The following is an 18279-nucleotide window of genomic DNA, read 5'->3' as shown; positions in this document are numbered from 1 at the left end:
GAGAGAAATACGAGCAAAGTGATATCAAGCAGAGAACAATACAAGTAGTGCTACTGTACAAGATCCATTAATTGAGTTCCAGAAGAAGCAAAGTGCACAGAGTAGAGGAGTAAGTGCAATTATTTATTTATTTATTTATTTATTTTTATTATTATTATTATTGTGGGTTGGTTAGGTGTTCACGGAAGAGGTGGGTCTTTAGCTGTTTTTTGAAGATGGTGAGAGATTCTGCGGTGCGGATTGAGGTTGGAAGTGCATTCCACCACTGAGGAACAGTTAGCGTGAAGGTTCTGGAAAGGGACCTTGCGCCACGCTGAGTTGGAACTGCTAAACGTCGGTCGCTAATCGATCGCAGATTGCGAGAGGGAACGTAGGCCTTCAGGAGAGAGTTGAGGAAGGAGGGTGCTGTTCCAGACAAGGTCTTGTAGGTGAGCATCAAGGCCTTGAATTTGATGCGGGCGGCTACAGGAAGCCAGTGGAGGGAGATGAAGAGGGGTGTGACATGGGTTCTCTTGGGCTGGTTGAAGATGAGGTGCGCTGCAGCATTCTGAATCATCTGAAGGGGTTTGATGGAGCTGGCTGGGAGGCCTGAAAGCAGTGAGTTGCAGTAGTCCAGTTTAGAGATAACAAGAGCCTGGACTAGTATCTGTGTAGCCTGTTCGGTGAGGTAGGGTCGTATTTTCTTGATGTTGTAAAGGATGGACCTACAGGACCGTGCAATTGCTGAGATGTGGTCTGTAAAGGTCAAGCCGTCATCAAGAATCACCCCAAGGTTCCTGGCCGTCCTGGTTGGCATGAGTGTGAGTGAGCCGAGCTGTACAGTGACGTTGTGGTTGATTGAGGGACAGGCTGGGATGACGAGAAGCTCAGATTTTGCCAGGTTAAGTTATGATGGTTTTCCTTCATCCAGACCGAGATGTCCGACAGGCAAGCAGAGATGCGTGCAGAGACGGATGGATCGTCAGGCTGGAAGGATAAATGGAGCTGGGTGTCATCAGCATAGCAATGATATGAGAAGCCATGAGACTCAATCACCTTCCCTAGAGATGTAGTGTAGATAGAAAAGAGGAGTGGACCCAGAACTGACCCCTGTGGAACGCCAGTTGTGAGTTGCTGAGTTTCAGAAATACCTCCCCTCCATGATACCTTGAAGGATCTGTCAGAGAGATAGGATTCCACCCAGCGCAGAACCGTTCCAGTGATGCCCAGGCTGGAGAGAGTTGACAGGAGGATCTGATGGTTCACAGTGTCGAAAGCAGCAGAGAGGTCAAGTAGGATGAGGACAGATGATCTAGAGGTTGCTCTTGCTCTTGAGCAATTGCGCTATGTCCAGAATCGGTTTTTGTTTTAACAATGGAAAAGAAGACTTTTGAATTACTGATTGACTATAAAAAAAATTAAGTGTGCAACCTTTAATGGCATCAACTTTTATCCAATATTAGTCATCTTGCCATGTGTCATTTCAAATGTCAGGTATTGAATAGCTAGAGCAAAAACATTTTTTGAAAAACATTTCCGTTTAAGATTAATCACAATTTAAATTAAGGATTAATATTTTAAAATTCTGTGACCCAACACTCAAACATTTCATCTCCTGCAACAGCTCGACATGTTCAAATGATGAATGTTGCTGTCATGAGGACAACATATCATTGGAGAAAGATACACTACAGCAAATTATAGTGCATCTTCCAAGCAAGAGAAAAGGTTCCTAAAGGTACCATTTTCAAATTCGCCCCATAATTCAGAAGGAATTTCCCAGCGCTTCTGTAAATATCTGAGTTTTGGTTACTGTATAGAACACTGTATAGACACTGCTAAATACTGAACCATGGTCAGGAAGCTATCCTCAGGGCAGTGGGTTGAGGAACATTTGTATTCTGCATAATGTACCGTGACAGTTTAGACCTCAGAGAGTGTATTTCCGTAGTGTCTCTATAGCATGTAGAGAAAACTGGACGCAGGACGGGTGTACTTATTTTTTAAGAAGCAAGCATTTTGGAAGGCAGAAACATTCCTGTGGATTAGCAGCTGAGTGATAAGAAGACGACCTCAGGAAATCAGGAGAAATACCTGTTTTGTTCTATGAGTAGCTTCAGTGTCTGTCGGTTTGTGAGCATGACATCAGCATCGATGCTGAAATAGTAGTCACACTCAGGATCTCTTCGACACAAGTCCCTGCTCAGAAACACAAAAAAGCTGTTAGTTTTATCTTCCTCATTTCTGATTCTTGGCCATCATTTGTACAAACCTAACAGATCTTCATCTCATATATATTCTCAAACAAACACACTCTAGGCCTGGGCAAAACTTTGCTAGATAAAGTTTTATGGATGTCCTGCTATGGCCACTTATGTTACAGAAGCATTTATGGGTAGCAGAGGCTAAACATACTCCATATGGCTTCCACAACCAACATGGTATACGTATAAAGCCAGGTGTGCAAGTGTGTGTGTTATACCATATGTAAAACTGTGTGCTTACACACCAAACATAAGAGCAGGTATCCAGAAACCAGGGCTTAGAGTTGCTTCATGCTTGAACAAAAAACATTAGAAGCCATCAGGTATAAAGTCAGAGGAGGGAAAAGCACCCAGAATCTTTACTTAAGTACAAGTGCAACTGCATATCTAAATATTTCCTCTGGTACAAGCTGAGGTACAGCATCAAATTCTTTACTTACGTTAAGTCGAAAAAGTACAATCTCTTAAATTTAGCTGAAGTGTGAAAAAGACAAGAAAGATTATTAACATCTAGTTACTGATTGTAAATTAGCGCCTCTTTCACCAAAGAACCAATGTGGGAAAACATTAGCTAAGACTAGCATGCTAATAACTCTGATGATACACTTTGTATTTATCAAGGAAGTTGGTATAGTGACCGCTAGCTATTAGCATTCGGTTAGTTTGTAAAATCATGGTTATTAGTTAAGACAGCTTTATTCCAGATTCATTATGTAAGGTAGCATGACAACGTCTCTGATGTTCCAAATGAGCTGGATGCTAATAGCTAGTGTCACAATATAAACTGCCTTGATAAGTGTGAAGTGCCATGATAATTAGCATTCAGCTAGTTTGTGTCAGTTATTAGCCAAGTCCAGCAACACCTTTATTCCTTATTTGCATTAATCAAGGCATGTTGTAGACTATTCTGACAACTAGCTATTAGCATTCAGCGAGTTTCTATCAGCAGAGTTATTAGCTAAGTTTTACAACAGCTTAATTCCTCAAAGGTTAGGTTAGCTAGCATGATACTAACTGCATAAATCCATACAGACTAATAGAACTTGCTGGCACAATACAAACTGCAAAGATATTATACAAAGTGAAATACAAAACAAAACAAAAGTGTAATGCAAAATTTAGATCCTTGAACCTGTCTGATGCTAAAAAGTCACATTTTAACTTTATAAATCTATGTGAAATGATTTGAGTAGAAAGATGTATTTTTCTTTTGAAAATAAAGGAGTAAAAAAAAGTGTTACATGGAAGAAAAAGTCAAGTACAGATACTTAAAACTAGACAGGTACATGAGGGCATTATTTGATCATAAACTAGCCTTTTTCACTTCATTTCAACTCATTCTACGTTAGCCTTCTTATGTAACATTTTTTTTTTGCAATGGGGCTGTGAAAATATATAGCATAAACAAAAAAGCTTACATGCCCAGGTTCCTTGCTTCTCCTTGGGTCAATATCTCCTCAGGGCCAACGACCTTAAAACTATGGAATACATTTTTGTTCTCCTCCCAGAACGCCTGTAAGTGCTTCTCATGGTATACCTCCTAGCAGGGCAGAGACGACACTGTCGGCTGAATCATAAACACTAGCTTGCAGCTGAAGCTGTTTCTCAATTGCCTGTAAACTGTTTCTTACGGTGTTATGGAAGAAGACATCCAGTTTATCTTTGGGATAATCCAGAGTCAGGAGCCGCTGCAGGAACTCTGGAAGGAATGGCGTCGGCTGCTCGATAAACACTCCAATCCTTACTCTTGGATAATCCTGATAAGGAAGAAGAGAAACTGTTTAGTTGCACTTTTTTTTTTTTTGCCAATTAACAAATAAACAGTCAATAAAAATTTAAAATGTATCTTCATTTTTATTACAAAACAGCACTGTTAAATCATCGCTTCTGATTGGTCAGAATGGTATTGCTTAATTTTCTATAACAGCAGCTGCAAGGTTTATGCTGTATCAGTGCACTCATTCTAATACATGATCATTTCTATAGGAACAACTTACACACAGAAACTATTGCCGATGCTTCATGTAAATTGATTTGTTTTTAAAAACTACTTCTTGTTGTTTTGAAGTTTTCTATAAGGAGATGTTTATGTAACGTTTTTGTAAGGAGTCTCCCGGGTAAGAATCGGATGTAAAGCTGTACTTTTCAGTTTTCTAGCACAGGAAAGTAACAAGCAGCTGCATTTTTTATGCCCCATTATTATTATTAACTTCATGAAAGGGAAAAATGCGAGTCTAGTGAATGCTGATTATTGCTGCCATATTTTAATGATGTAACTATAAATGGGTAAAAAAAAAACAAAAAAAAAAAAACAAGTGTTGTGTAATTTTGTAATTAATAAAAATTTGTAATTGTTGGTAAATTTCTGTGGTATAAGAGGAATAAAACACCTCGGGATGTGATGTTATAGGAAAATAATTAATTTTTGGAGTGGCAACAGTAACTCTACTTCATGTTGAGCTGTTCATCATCACATTTCATCACATTTCATTATTTTAGGTAGTATTTAAAGGCACCACACAACCATGTTACATGTGATTATTTTTCTTTCTATCACCACACACCAAGTTGTGTTTTATCTCTATGTCGTTCTTCTATGGATAAACGCTTTAACTGAAATACATGATCTTCCGCAATGTTGCAAGCATCAATTTGGATGAGTGTGACCCTACACCCAAGTGCATTAAACATATTTCACAAACCTCCAGTGCCAGTAACTTGCAGAGATTAGGGGTTCAAATGTACATTCCCAGTAAACTTATCTAAAGATTACATGATTCAGTCATTCCCGCTCTTCAACCCCCTTGACCATGGCATTCAGCCAGAATGAAATGTGTGATTTAGCTGGATCCACATTCCTTGGACTTGGAAAGAGGGAGTGAGAGAGATCAAACCAAAGACTTGGTGTTAGTAACAAAGCAAGAATGGAGGAAGAGTTTGAGGACATACTATATGTCTTTCCATGTAAGCTCAGCAATTCCAGCATGACGAATGAGTTCAAGACAGTACAAGACTGCATTTTTTTGTGATTTTAGCACACATGTAAAAACAAAGTATTAGTAGTGTATAGACCCTGGAGAGGTCTATAAATTCTGGAGAGGGTAAATGAAATGACAAGTCTTTGAAAGTGTACGAAAATTCTGCACTTTCTGACTTAATGTCTCCAGCTCTGTAGTTGGTTTCTGGCCTTCAGTTAAAAATGTAAATCAATGCATAGGATTGCTCACAACTGGAGATCTACTGCAGCAGCTGAGCTATGGTCACTTTTTTCATACATACAGTGAACATCATTTATCCAAAATGCACCACTGAAGAGGATAAATGGCCGTACCCCATAAGTAAAGAAACACCACTGATTCAGCGTTGGCCAACAAAAAGACACAGCCTGTAGATGCAATGTCATAATATACATCCATACAAGTCAGGATGTTAAACCCATGTGGCGAGTGTTTGACCGTGTGTTTCAGGCAAAATTACAAAATAGAAATGGCTGTGTTTGCATTAGAAATTGACTCAGCACTTGATTTGTGTGGGAAAAGTTCATAACAAAATCAAGTGACTGGGCTTATTCATTGGAAAAACAGACACCAGAAAGTTTTGACAAGAATTACTTTCATGTGATTTAAGCTGAAAGACGTGGACGTGTGGAAATAATCACACGAATACAAAAATAATCGCTCGTATTCACGTTCCACTCTAAAAGATCATCTATGTAATCTTTGTATTAATTTCAACTTTACATGCTCAGTGCTGTGTAAGTGAGAATCCTATGTATGCCGTCATCTGTGGTGAAAACAAACAAACAAACAAAAACGATATACGTAATAGACTGAAGCAAAATCAAACAACGTTACTAAACATTTCTGGAATTAACTTGGTTTCAAATATTCTAGAAACTAAGAATTATATGAATATAACCATGCTCATCTTCACAAAATTTTTGTCATTTTTCTTTTGGTCTTAATGATTCTTTTGAAATCTGAACATCTCTGACAGAAGCCAGAAGGGTTTAACTGTACTGCTCTACTACACCTTCCAGCCATTGCCATGTGGCAGTAATTATCCCATGGTGAGCAACTGGGAGGTTAAGGAAGGGCAGACAGGCACTAAGCAACAGACACAACAGCCAGCTGGTGCACCGATAAGCCTGAACAGCTTTGTTAGAAACTGCCAGTCTTGGCTGAACCCTGCTGAGCAAATTTTCAAGCCAACCACTGAAACTTGCCTTATGCATGAAGCCCATAAAATTTAGGCCACTAAAAAGTGGCCTAGTGCTGGGTGACACCCGTTTAAGTAAACCCTCTGTAAAAACCAGAAAGCCATTTCCTGTACCACAGTAACACAGAGTTTCCTGTTCCTAGACTCAATTCTCCAGACACTGTTGTTGTTGTTGGACGTGTTGACAGTTTTGGTATATCTCAAGAACGTCCCACATACCAGGATTAACTCGTAATGTAATGTACACTCTCCCACGGAGGAATATACAGTAAATCCACTCCCCATTCCAAATGATGAGGCAGTTTTCAATGAAATCTGACTTCTTGGTTTACTTACTGCGAGTTGAGACAAATCCAACATGTCTTGGTCACAGATGGTACAGCCTTGCTCGTAGGTCCAGGCATTTGGGATGTAATTAGCCAAGTAGTTAAAATAAATCTGAGGAAGAAAACTGAAGAATTAGTCAGGGGACAAGTTTTGCCTAGATAAACATGACCCATCTTACTACAGATATATTTTCTGACTCTTTAAGTAGATTTTATGTTGATGAAGTGGTAGTGTAATAAATGTGCACACTTGGATACAATGAGTTTTAAATTTGTTTTAAAAATGTGTGTGTGTGTGTGTGTGTGTAAAAGTTAAATCAGTTTCCAGATATAAATGCTACAAAAAAATTCTCATGCAAATTGTACCATTTTTACCAAAATTACCAAAATTGTATCATTATAAAACCCATTGGTTGGGAAGATTTCATGCAACAAGTAGGAATTATAGTGAAGGGGAAGGAGCTTCCTAAAGTTTTCAGGGACAACATTATTAAACAACACTCCAAATGGAAAAAAGCTACAGAGCCATAGCAAAGTCCTTAAACATCCATGTCAGTACAAGTGGTTTGATCAAACGCAGGTGGATTCCTGGTGCCTGTAAGTCTAAAATCCCAGCTCTGAAATTACACTTTTTGGTGCACACATACGGCATGAAGCAGATTTATAACGTAACATAGTTAGCTACTTGGCAAAGTCAGATTAATTCTGAGTTAATTCCATTGACCATATTTTATCTTACAGCTGCCTCGATCTCCACTGCTGCGTATTAAAAACCCAGAGCCGAAGATCATCTTCGGCTGACAGATTTGAATAGAAACAGCCAAGATGTCAGTCTCAAACTGGGATGGTTTTATTATTAGGCACATTTCTGATGCAGGAACCTTTTAAGGAATGTGGGAAGATTTTTCATAATATTTTCAGGCACATTTCCACCACAGCAACCAGGACTAATAGTACTTCTTGGGACATTGTTCTTGGCACCTTTTTAGTTACTTCTCCAAAAAAAGTAGGGATTCTTTTGCAGACCAGGAACAACTAGTACAGGCCTTGCTGTACTGAAGATAACTCATTGGTCAGACGGAAGCACATTGTTTTTCACTTCTGGATATTTCCAGAACCCTTTATTTCCTCAAAGATTGTGGATATTTTGCTCAAAAGTCATGTGAATGAAAAATAATTTCAACATGAAAATGTCAACAGATTAGTTTTGCATCCAGCCCTAGTCTTATTGATGCTTTTATTGTGAATGTTAGCACCTTAAATCAATTCAATTTTATATGTACACTGCTAATAAGGACATAGTCCCAAAGCAGCTTTACAGAAATCCAGAAGTAGGTTTAGATCCCTAATGGAGTGGTTTTCAAAGTGGGGGCCCTCTTGGGGGCAGCCAGGGGGCGCCCGAATGACCACAACAATTTGGTGTGCCCATCCCTCCCGCTAGTATGTTTCCTCTTTCTCACTCTCAGACAACCACACACAATCAATTCCTAATGTAATGTAATGTAAAGATGTAAGATGTAATTATTAATTTAAAAAAAAACAGGGATATATTCAGAAGTTTGTATTTTTAATGTGTTTTAAAGACATCTTGCAAAAGTGGGGCCTCGGTCAAATGTTAATGCTATTTGGGGGGCCTTGGATAGTGGTATTATAAATCACTACAGTATACAGGTCTGATCAAATTGTGAAAATGAGCCATGGGACGAGTACAGGTCAGTCTTTATGATTACAACAGAAGTTCCTGGGTACAAATCCACATTTTATTCCCTTTGGTGATATCATGATCATGAATTAAATTTGACTGACTGACAGAGACTAAATAGAGTCTTATTGGATGGATTTTGTGTGTTCCTTGGCCAGAACAGCAGAGTTCTAAGCTTGTGTGTGATTAGATTGCTGGATGTGGATTGACGCCATGTAGACAGACATGCACACTCTACCACACTCTTTTCACTACTGGAAGCCAGTGCTGTAAAACTAAACGGTGAATCCTCCACCCAGTCCATCAACAGATGGCCAGCAGATGCAAGTGTTTTCAAAATTTACATCCAGTCAGGCTTGTTAGTGTTGTAAGTAGTCCTGGACTCGAGTCTTACATCGATTCACCATAAACCTGACCGTATTAGGAACGGGGATATTTGTGATCTTGGTTTCACTGAGGTCAACAGGGTACAACGGAAACAGAAGCTCTTATTGTTTATAAAGAGACAGGAGACATAAACCAGACAGCTAACTTCGCTCCCTGACAATAGCTCAGTGGTGTTTCTGCTTCTTCTTATGAGCCATGCTTACATTTATAGGTTATTGTGTGAATTTTCTTGAAGAGCCTGAGAAGAATGAACGGAGGTTCATTTCAAGGTCGGTGATGAATGGTCATTAAGAGCAACACATTCAGATGTCTAAAGGTTAAGAGATGATGACTCAACCCCAGACAGGGTTTGTTTAAGTTATCATGATGGTGGAGGTGAAGAGAAAAGAAAAGAAACAGCTGGTCTGGTAGGGGAGGGGAGGTTACTCTATCATTTAGATATTTTTCCCCCAGTATTTCACAATAAGATTCATTTCTTGGCTCAAGCTTTCAACCTTTATGACACTATCAGCTGGATTTTTTGGAAGCCACAGTGTACACCCAAACCCCACTGAGAAATCACGTGTCGGGCTGTGCGATTAATGTGATTTTCGATTTCAATTTCGATTGTGGCCTCCCACGATTATGAAAACAAAATAATCGAGATAAAACGATTACTGTGCCGCATTCCGTTTTGCAATGTTTTTGTTTGGTCTTTTTAAAAACAAAACGCGTGCCATTTTTCTTCACCCCTTCCTAAAAGGCCAAACTCAATCCCCACCAGGCTGAGGCATTTTTAGTTCAGCTCGAGCTAAGATGACAGGAAGAGAGCCTTCGGTTGACAAGAACGGTTAAACCATTTCAGCCATTTGGAAAGCATTCGGTTTCAAGGAGTCCGATGTGGAACAAAAAGAAATAACATTTGGTATCATTGGAAAGCTCATTTCCTCTAGCGTCATGACAGATGGACTAAATACGCTCATTTCCTTTCTAGAGCTCACTAATAGCGGGAAACTACAGGCCTATCTAAACCAGGAGACATAATTTCATTGGCTAAGGAAGTTTAAAGTTCATTTCTGGCGACGCGATTTGCCGAAACGCGTCACATGATGTGCTCTGCTAACATACAAAAGAGACATCAATATAGTAAAAAGAGATGCAGAAAACGCGGAAATTTCATGCAAGAGCATAAAAAAAGACTGTAAGTAGCTATCCATAGCTCGAATAAGTAAGGAAAGTACATGTACAGGCATAGTGATCTAATTTATTTTTATTTTTTACATTATTTACGTATATATATATATATATATATATATATATATATATATATATATATATATATATATATATATATATATAATTTTGTTTTACATATTTTTTTTCAGTTGAATTATATTCAAGGAAATCCACGGTTAAAAATACTTTATATTTATTTTTTAAAAGTTCAAGAAATTCACGATGTTTCTAAAGTCAACGAATAATCGTGTCCTCAATATCGACCAAAAATAATCGTGATTATGATTTTTGCCATAATCGAGCAGCCCTAATTACATGCGTCCAAAAATCTTGGCTGTAAAATCATAGAAATGAGTGCAGCTTGCCAGAAAGACTGTGTGTTTGGGAATACATGTCAGACATGACTGATTGTGAACAGGAAATGGAACATTTGTTTTAGTTAGAAGCTTCTTATTACACAGAGTGTACTGTTCTGCGAGTCTGCTTTCACACTAGAAAAAGCACTGGCCAGAACGCACTGTATATACTGTGTATACAACTTGCGACCTGATTGGTCAGGAGGAGGGGTGTAATGCAACGGGCAGAGCCTGAACAAGAACAATTGTTATTATTATTATTATTATTATTTATTAGATATGAATCCCACTATTATATCAACTAGGTTCTTTGTGAACCTTTCTGGCAAGCTTTCTAAAGAAAATAATAATAATAGTGTGCCTCCTGTTTGTATCTGCATTTTTTATCTGTTTAAAACAAATATGTTCAAAATGAATAATGAATTTCGGATTTGGTTACACCTCTAGTCAGGAGGTAAAATAAATCACTTCTATGAAAAGTTTTTGTCTCCAAAAAAAAAACAGAAAACAAAACAGGCATCTAAATTGTGTGCTGGAAAAACAAACAAACAAACAAACAAACAAAAAACCTCCCAAGTGTGAAAGGGGCCTGAGGAAACGGCTTACTTTGGTGTTTATGTTGCCATGGATGACCACGGGAAGACTGTCGTGGACGGTGTTTCTGATCCGAACTCGCTCTGTCCCGAACTTCATCAGAACTTCATCTGCAAGGAAATAAAACTGTTTATACTTGGAGGTAATCTCCATTACTTTAAATGATACTCTGACCGAGGTGTAACCACAAGAACCACACTGTTGTTGTAAAAACAATAGAAAGTGGTAGAAATAACTCAAATAAGCCAAAGACGCTAGGAAAGAGTGTAGCAGTGTATCACTACATGTATATCAAGGCACAATTCCAAGCCATTTGATAGATGTAGGAATTCTTTGTGAATTCACTCACCCACTGCTCCATTTAGATTCTGAAATATCTGGCACTTGTGGTCCAGCGTCATATTAAGACTTTCCTAAAACACACACACACACACACACACACAGGATATGAAGCAAGAGTATGAACAGAGTGACCATGTAATCGTTTTTTTCCTTATGAAACCTCCGAACTGTGTATTTTTGTCCCATCTGTTTGTTTTCAGCGGGAGTAACGTGTTGTCATGCATGTTATAGTACCATGTGGTTAGATCACGAGTTGAATTACAGGCTCAGCTCTTATGCTAGCTCTGGACTTCGCACACACACACACACACACACACACCACACACACTCACCCTCTGCAGCGGATCCACGTAGATCTTCGTGTAAAAGAGCTGGTCGTCATCGTTGTCATGCAGCTGCCACTGCTTCACAATCTTAGTGATGTACGGGGCGTAGCCGATAAAGCCTGGAAAACAATTCCACAGGGTTTACAGCGCTCCATAAAGGAACGTGTGCGAGAGGAAGAAACGCGTGCTTTGGGCAGAAGTCATAGCGGTTTCTATATGTCAATTATTCTGGTTGTGAAAATGCCCCTTGAAGCACATTTGGCGCTGGGCCTGAAGAAACCTCTGCAAAGTGTGGGTTATGACCCAACGTATCCGCCCCCAAAGAAAAAAAAAAAAAAACAAACAGTAAGGCCCTGGCTTTCTGTGTGAGAGTCCAACGATCTGCTCAGGGCGTCAGCTATTCCTCTTCAATCATGGCCTGCATGCTGCTTCCCTCAGGAACACAGGCTGCAGAGGAAAATTGCAGGGTTCGGGTATGTTGTGGGTCTCCGTGCCTTTTAGGGCCCATCATTAAGACGTCCTCCGTGCCTCTACACACAGCATACAGTGGAATGAGGAAATGAGAAATAGATTGAGGGAGAAGAAAAATGGAGAAAGAGTGCTAACCCAAAGACCCTCATTTAGATTATCCATGGGAAACAAAACGTTCCTTTAAGTGGCTTCTTCAACTCTGTTTCATAAATAGACTTGTGGAGTGGAGTGTAACCACTGCATGAGCCAAACTGTAACTTTGAAAAAAACAAAACAAAACAAAAAAAAACCTTTCAATCATTATAAATGATCCTTTCTGGGGTAGAACAACTAACAGAAACCCACTCTATATACAGAGGAAGCCTTAAACGAAAAGAAATGCAACAATCGCCATGTCCTTTAGACTTATCCGACACATCTACGAATGAAATATTCTTTTACAAAGTACACTGCTCCTGTATTACCTATATATACACACACACACACACGTAGCTCTGAAAACTACAGACCTTTCTGAACAGAAATATCGCTTTCTATTTTGCATGCATCTCAACCACAAGTAAAATCCCAGCATTTTAAAGACTGGTTACACCAAAAAGAAGAAAACTGCATTTTAATACGTCATCATAACAGCGGTGTACGGACAATGGGGACATTTTAACACAATGCATCAGATTACAAACTGATTAGATTAGATTAGATGATGTCCATTACACTACGAGACATAGCTACCTAAAGGAAATTACACTTAGCTAGCAAGAGATTGGACATCTTTAAGCAGTGTGACTGAGTTTACCGCAGTGTCTATCACGATGCCTCCTCACACAACATGATCTTCTTTATTATTTAGGATGACACTAAGGCAAGATTAAAAAGTAGACGAAACAATTCCCACATCACTTCGATGAAGCACTGTATATCTGTGAAGTATATCGCGAAGTACTTTCTCACAATACCTTACAGGCAGAATAAATCTTGTTATTGTTGGTTGTTTGTCAGAATTCAGACTTGACATCATATCTTTTCCCAGACGGCCACGCGTACTATAAAGATATAAAGATCTCCATATTACAGTAACACATTTGTAGGTCGTATTACAAATAAGAACGAAATAAAAATAACATCACAGTAATGTGGTCTTTTAAAATAAACAAACTAGAAAACAGTGTTCAAGAATGAATCAAGTGTTTAAAGCACTTGCTTAATTAAAACACTGGTTCAGATGTGGTAAGAACACATTTCCTTTACTACTTGCCAAATAAAGCAACGAGGTCTAGAATTATAATTTCAGTAGTTAATTTTAACCATCAATGAGCGCAGACATGAATAAATTAGAAAGGGAAACTCTTGTTCTTGGCCTTCCGTACTCACACACACACACACACACACACGTAGCTCTTTTCTACTAACACGAGATCTAGTTCTCCATATTATAATTTTTTTAACACGCCTTTCTTTCAAAAATCATTTAATTGTTTCTTAAATAAATAACGTTCATAAACATTCCTTCAACATTGCTGCAATGCGTCTTAGTGTAGAAAATTAAACACTGTTTCCATAATGCTAGTTTTTTGTCTAATTTGATAATGTTGTGTGTGCGATGTTCTAATAACTTTGCCCAGCGAACTAGAGCAGATTTTTTGTTTTGTTTATTTATGTACTTGTTTATTTGGAAATTTGCAGGACTGTTATTTTTGGAACGTTACAGTCGTTGTGCGCCGGGACCACATTCTCACATCTGCTCACTTAATATCTCAGCTCTTAAAGGAAACGTCCACCATGAATGACTTTAAATACGTTTATACTGAAATATTTGTGGACAGCATGTAGTTTGCATTACTGTGTGTGCGGGGTTTCGCATGCCCTCCCCATGTCTGTATTGGTTTCCTCCCAAAAATATGCTGGTAGGGGGATTGATTACTTTAAATTGATGCGAGGCGTGTGGGCTTGTGCCCAGTGTTCCCAGGATTGGCTTCGGATCCACTCGGACCCTGACAAGGATAAAGCGCTTACTGAAGCTGACTAAAAAATCTGTCATGTGTTTAGTCTTTAGTTTCTGATGCTAATTTGTTGGATGGTGCTGTATTTTTGTTATTCCTTTGAGAACTTGGCAGTTGTTTTCCACACTGGCATCAAAGGGGGACATTATTATTGCTAATGCAGCTACAATGGAGTTCGACAGGAGAATAATATTCCATAAACTCAAACAGATAAATGTCAGCTTTCACTCCTAAAAACAAAAAAAAAAGAGCTCCTTTTCTCACGCACTATTAACGAGAAATCCAAAGTAAGGGCCTTGCTCAAGGGCCCAGCAGTGGTAGCTTGGTGGTGCTGGGATTTGAACTCATGACCTTAGGTCAGAAGTTCAATGTCTAAACCAGGAGGCGAGTGTGTACAACATTACTGAACAAAATGTTCAAGGTGGTAATTCTGCTGTTTAAAATAGATAAACACTGTGGTTTCCAAGCCTCTACGACCGCCGACTGAGTGTCTGGAGGACATGATAAGCTCCTGGTTTAGATTAAGCTTGGGAGGACACGAGGAAAGAAAAGATGGAGATAAAGGATTAAAGAAGAACCACAGCGAAGGAATTGGGTGTGGTAAAAACTAGTGTTCTCGTATACATACACTCTATTTCTCTCTCACTCTCTGGCTTCATATGTGGACCCTTTCAACTGTCTTTTTGCCTCTTTCGCCCCCACACACGCTCCCTCTCTGATGAATACCCTATTCATTAAGCGCTCCGACATGAATAGAGCAGTATGCCTGCTGTCCTGCAGGAAATACCACTGTGTGACTGTGCTGGTTTAGAAAGAAGACACTTTCTCCATCCTATTCTTATCAGGAAAGATTAAATATTATAAATATATATATATATATATATATATATATATATATATATATATATATATATATATATATATATAATTATGTGGCTCAATATAGTCATCATGCTTACTATAATTTTCGGGGTTTTGCCAGCTCAGTGGATGAACACAGCTTCTCTAGAGTTAAAATAATGTTTGGGCGTGTGTACGAGTCAGAAGCTTTGTAAATCCCCGTGTGCAAAGCAAGACCTTAGCAAATAATTTGTCTCCTTAATGAACATTAAAAAACCCCGAAGAAACACCCCTTTCCAAACATTCCCCAGCTGCCTACCTCCAGAATTGAGGAAGCGTTTTCCACTGCGGACGTGCGGGTACTTCTCTGCCAAGTGTGCATCAGGCCAGATCACACTCTCTGCAGCAAACACCACCTTATGGTTCATCTGCTGGAACTTCCTCAAGATCTCCTCTTGCCCTCCGGCGAGGATGAGGTCATAGCTAAAGAGACAGAGAAAGTGTCAGAAATTACCTAGAGCAACATATAGTTGCGTTGAGTCCAAGTAATAGATCACTATGGTTCCCAATTTAGCAAATTTGTAAGAATTCATGCAAGAAAGGTCTTATTTCTTTGGTTCTGTAGTCTGAACTTTTCATATGACTTTATTCAAATGGCACTCACATAATTGCTCGTGTTAGAATTTCTACATGTTCTGGTGGTCTAGACCCATGGTTCTCAAAGTGGGTCAGTGAAGTATAGAAAAGGGGTCCATGGTTTTCTATTCTATTTATAAAACGGAGTTGAAGTTTGTTACAATGGTGAAACTCACAACCCACCTTCATCAAAGTTATGATGTTCATAAATAATGTCGATTGGAATCTAATGACAATTTTAATACAAATAAATTCTATGGGTAAAAATGTCAAGTTCAGACATTAAAAAAAAAATGTAGTAGAACAGAAGGTTCTAGGGAGAACTCTTTCAGAAAATGTTTAAAGGAGAACCCCTTTAGGAAGCAATCCACTTAAAATTGTATTCATTTATTTATTTATTCAAAAAAAAAAAAAAGTGGAAAAGCTACCAAGGTACACTTCTTTGCAAATAAAAAAAGGTTCCACCTAGCACCCTGAAGGTTCTTCAGTTTGCTTTTCTCATTAAATATTTCACCAGTCTACTTTACAAGATGAGTTTCTAGATAGAATTTCAGAAAAAAAAGTTTCAAGTTCCAATATGAGGTTCTAGGGAGAACTCTTTCAAAAATGTTTCCAAGAAAAATTCCTTTAGGAAGGATCCCACTTAGACGCTTATTGGTGCAGCCATGGTCCAAAGTTGATAGAGTTCAATCTCTAATTTAAAAAAAAAATCTAGCACCCTAAAAGTCCCTTAGTTCATTTCTCCATCTTTAAGGTTTCTTTCATTCTACCATAAAACAGAAGGTTCTACGGAGAACAGAAAAGGATTCAAGGAGAACCATAGAACGTTACTGATATGCCAAATGTCAAAAGACTAATACTGCCTTTGTATACTAATACTGTAATGCTCTTTAAAAAGTTCCACTTAGCACCCTAAATGGTTCTTCTCCCCCATTAGCTGTCCCTACACTACAACAAAAAGTCCTAGGGAGAACTATTTCAATCAAGGAAGCAGTCCAATTAGAACCTTACTGATGCAAGAAATGTCAGATCAGCTTCAATAAAACATGGAAATATTATTGTACATTCTGTATTTAAATAATGCACCTAATTTTTGAATAGTTTGTTTGTAACAAATTTGCACTGTGGGGGGGGGTCTGCGATTTTTTTTCCACGTTAAAGTAGACCTTGAAAGTTTAAGAATACATTTCCATCTGCACTGTCACCAGTCTGGCACTCAGTTGAGGACCATCCGGAAAATGTGTGTCAAGAATAAGAGGTGTTTAAAGGCTCCTGTTCCAGCCACTATTAACATACATTGTGAGAACATCCATCATAAATGCCCAAAAGCGGAAGCATACTCTACAGCCTCACATCTGGCCTCCACTTGTGTCCAAATGCACGTCTATCCCCACATCATACCTCACTGTTCAGCCCATGCTAAAATTCAAACCCACTAAGCACTGGTCTGTAAATAGTAAGACTTCTCTTCTAATGGTTCTGCACTAATAACCCAGAGGAATGTGAGATCACATCCTAGCCACTGGTAGGGCGTTGAGCAAGGCCTAAACTCCACAGCTCAGTCCTGTGCTTGGATTGAATTGTCTCCAGTACAAAAATGTCCTCCAAAGTATAAATATAAATGCCGACTAAGTTAACTGTGTCACTAAGAATGGACATCAACCTTTTAGTAAAATTGTGCATAAAAGTCAAAAATAAGTAAAAATCTACAGCAGATTTACAAAAAACTTTTGGAAATATAGGTTTTCTTCATTGTCGCATGCGCCCATCAATCTTCACGACATTGCCGATTTACATTTCGCCACACCCACAAAACTCCATAAAAGGCAAAACTCAGACAGCTGAAAAGCCACTGCAGAGCATTAGCTACCGTAAACACAAGCTAACTCCTCTTTCTTTTAAAGGGCACCATTACTTTTGGCCTCACTGAATGACAAGACTTTTTTTTTTGCCTTTGTGGATTTGATATGGATTGCTTTCTTTCAAGCTGTTAATATGAAATGACTATGTTTCACAAAACGTTTATCAAATTTGCGTCACTGAAAAAAAAAAAATAAAAATTCATCTATACTTGAAAGCGTAATCTGTACGTAGAATCGCAGTAACTCACTGACAGTTATACGATTTGAAGTGAATCAAGGTTCACATTAGGGAGTCTCCTTCCATGGAAATTTACACAAACTCAATGTAGGCTGTGAATGGTTTTCCCCACCTAACTGGGTGCAAACTATTTATGAATATATTTGTTCTTATCCAAACTGAAAAACAAGGTGCAATATCCCAACGTGCACATCCACCAGCCCTCCATTACTGACTAGACACCTTACCATTTTAAGAACAGCAGACGAAGAGAAGGTGAATCCACTATAATTTTTACAAATACTTTGCTCAAGCGCAAGCCTCAGTCATCTTTGGTTAAACGCTGTCATTATGAGCTTTCCTCTAAACTCTGAAGCCATAAAATAACCTGAAATTTACCTCTGAATTCAGACACGTGCATTTATAATTAGCAGTCTCGAAACCTCAGAAACGTTTATAATGAAGACTTTCCCTGAATTGAGGAAAGGTGTTTTTATGGATCCGGCTTAGGCAACCAAAAATAGCACACGTTGCAAGTAAGTAT

General features: G+C 38.6%; 1 protein-coding gene across 1 annotated transcript in view; it reads right to left on the bottom strand.

Moving 5' to 3' along the window:
• Window positions 1-18279, bottom strand: part of plod2 (procollagen-lysine, 2-oxoglutarate 5-dioxygenase 2) — a 50801-nt gene that overhangs the window by 12222 nt on the left and 20300 nt on the right. Inside the window, exons 4-11 of the mRNA XM_053636765.1 lie at window positions 15340-15503; window positions 11716-11828; window positions 11391-11454; window positions 11054-11151; window positions 6798-6899; window positions 3875-4000; window positions 3662-3783; window positions 2074-2178 (exon numbers count right to left, since the gene is read on the bottom strand). Of these exons, the coding sequence (XP_053492740.1) occupies window positions 2074-2178; window positions 3662-3783; window positions 3875-4000; window positions 6798-6899; window positions 11054-11151; window positions 11391-11454; window positions 11716-11828; window positions 15340-15503 (894 nt within the window). The remainder of the gene's footprint in view (window positions 1-2073; window positions 2179-3661; window positions 3784-3874; window positions 4001-6797; window positions 6900-11053; window positions 11152-11390; window positions 11455-11715; window positions 11829-15339; window positions 15504-18279) is intronic.

The sequence above is a fragment of the Ictalurus furcatus genome, chromosome 1 (assembly GCF_023375685.1).
Source record: "Ictalurus furcatus strain D&B chromosome 1, Billie_1.0, whole genome shotgun sequence".
Classification (NCBI taxonomy): domain Eukaryota; kingdom Metazoa; phylum Chordata; class Actinopteri; order Siluriformes; family Ictaluridae; genus Ictalurus; species Ictalurus furcatus.
Note: the sequence above shows the minus strand (reverse complement) of the source record. Positions and strands in the feature narration are given on the sequence as shown.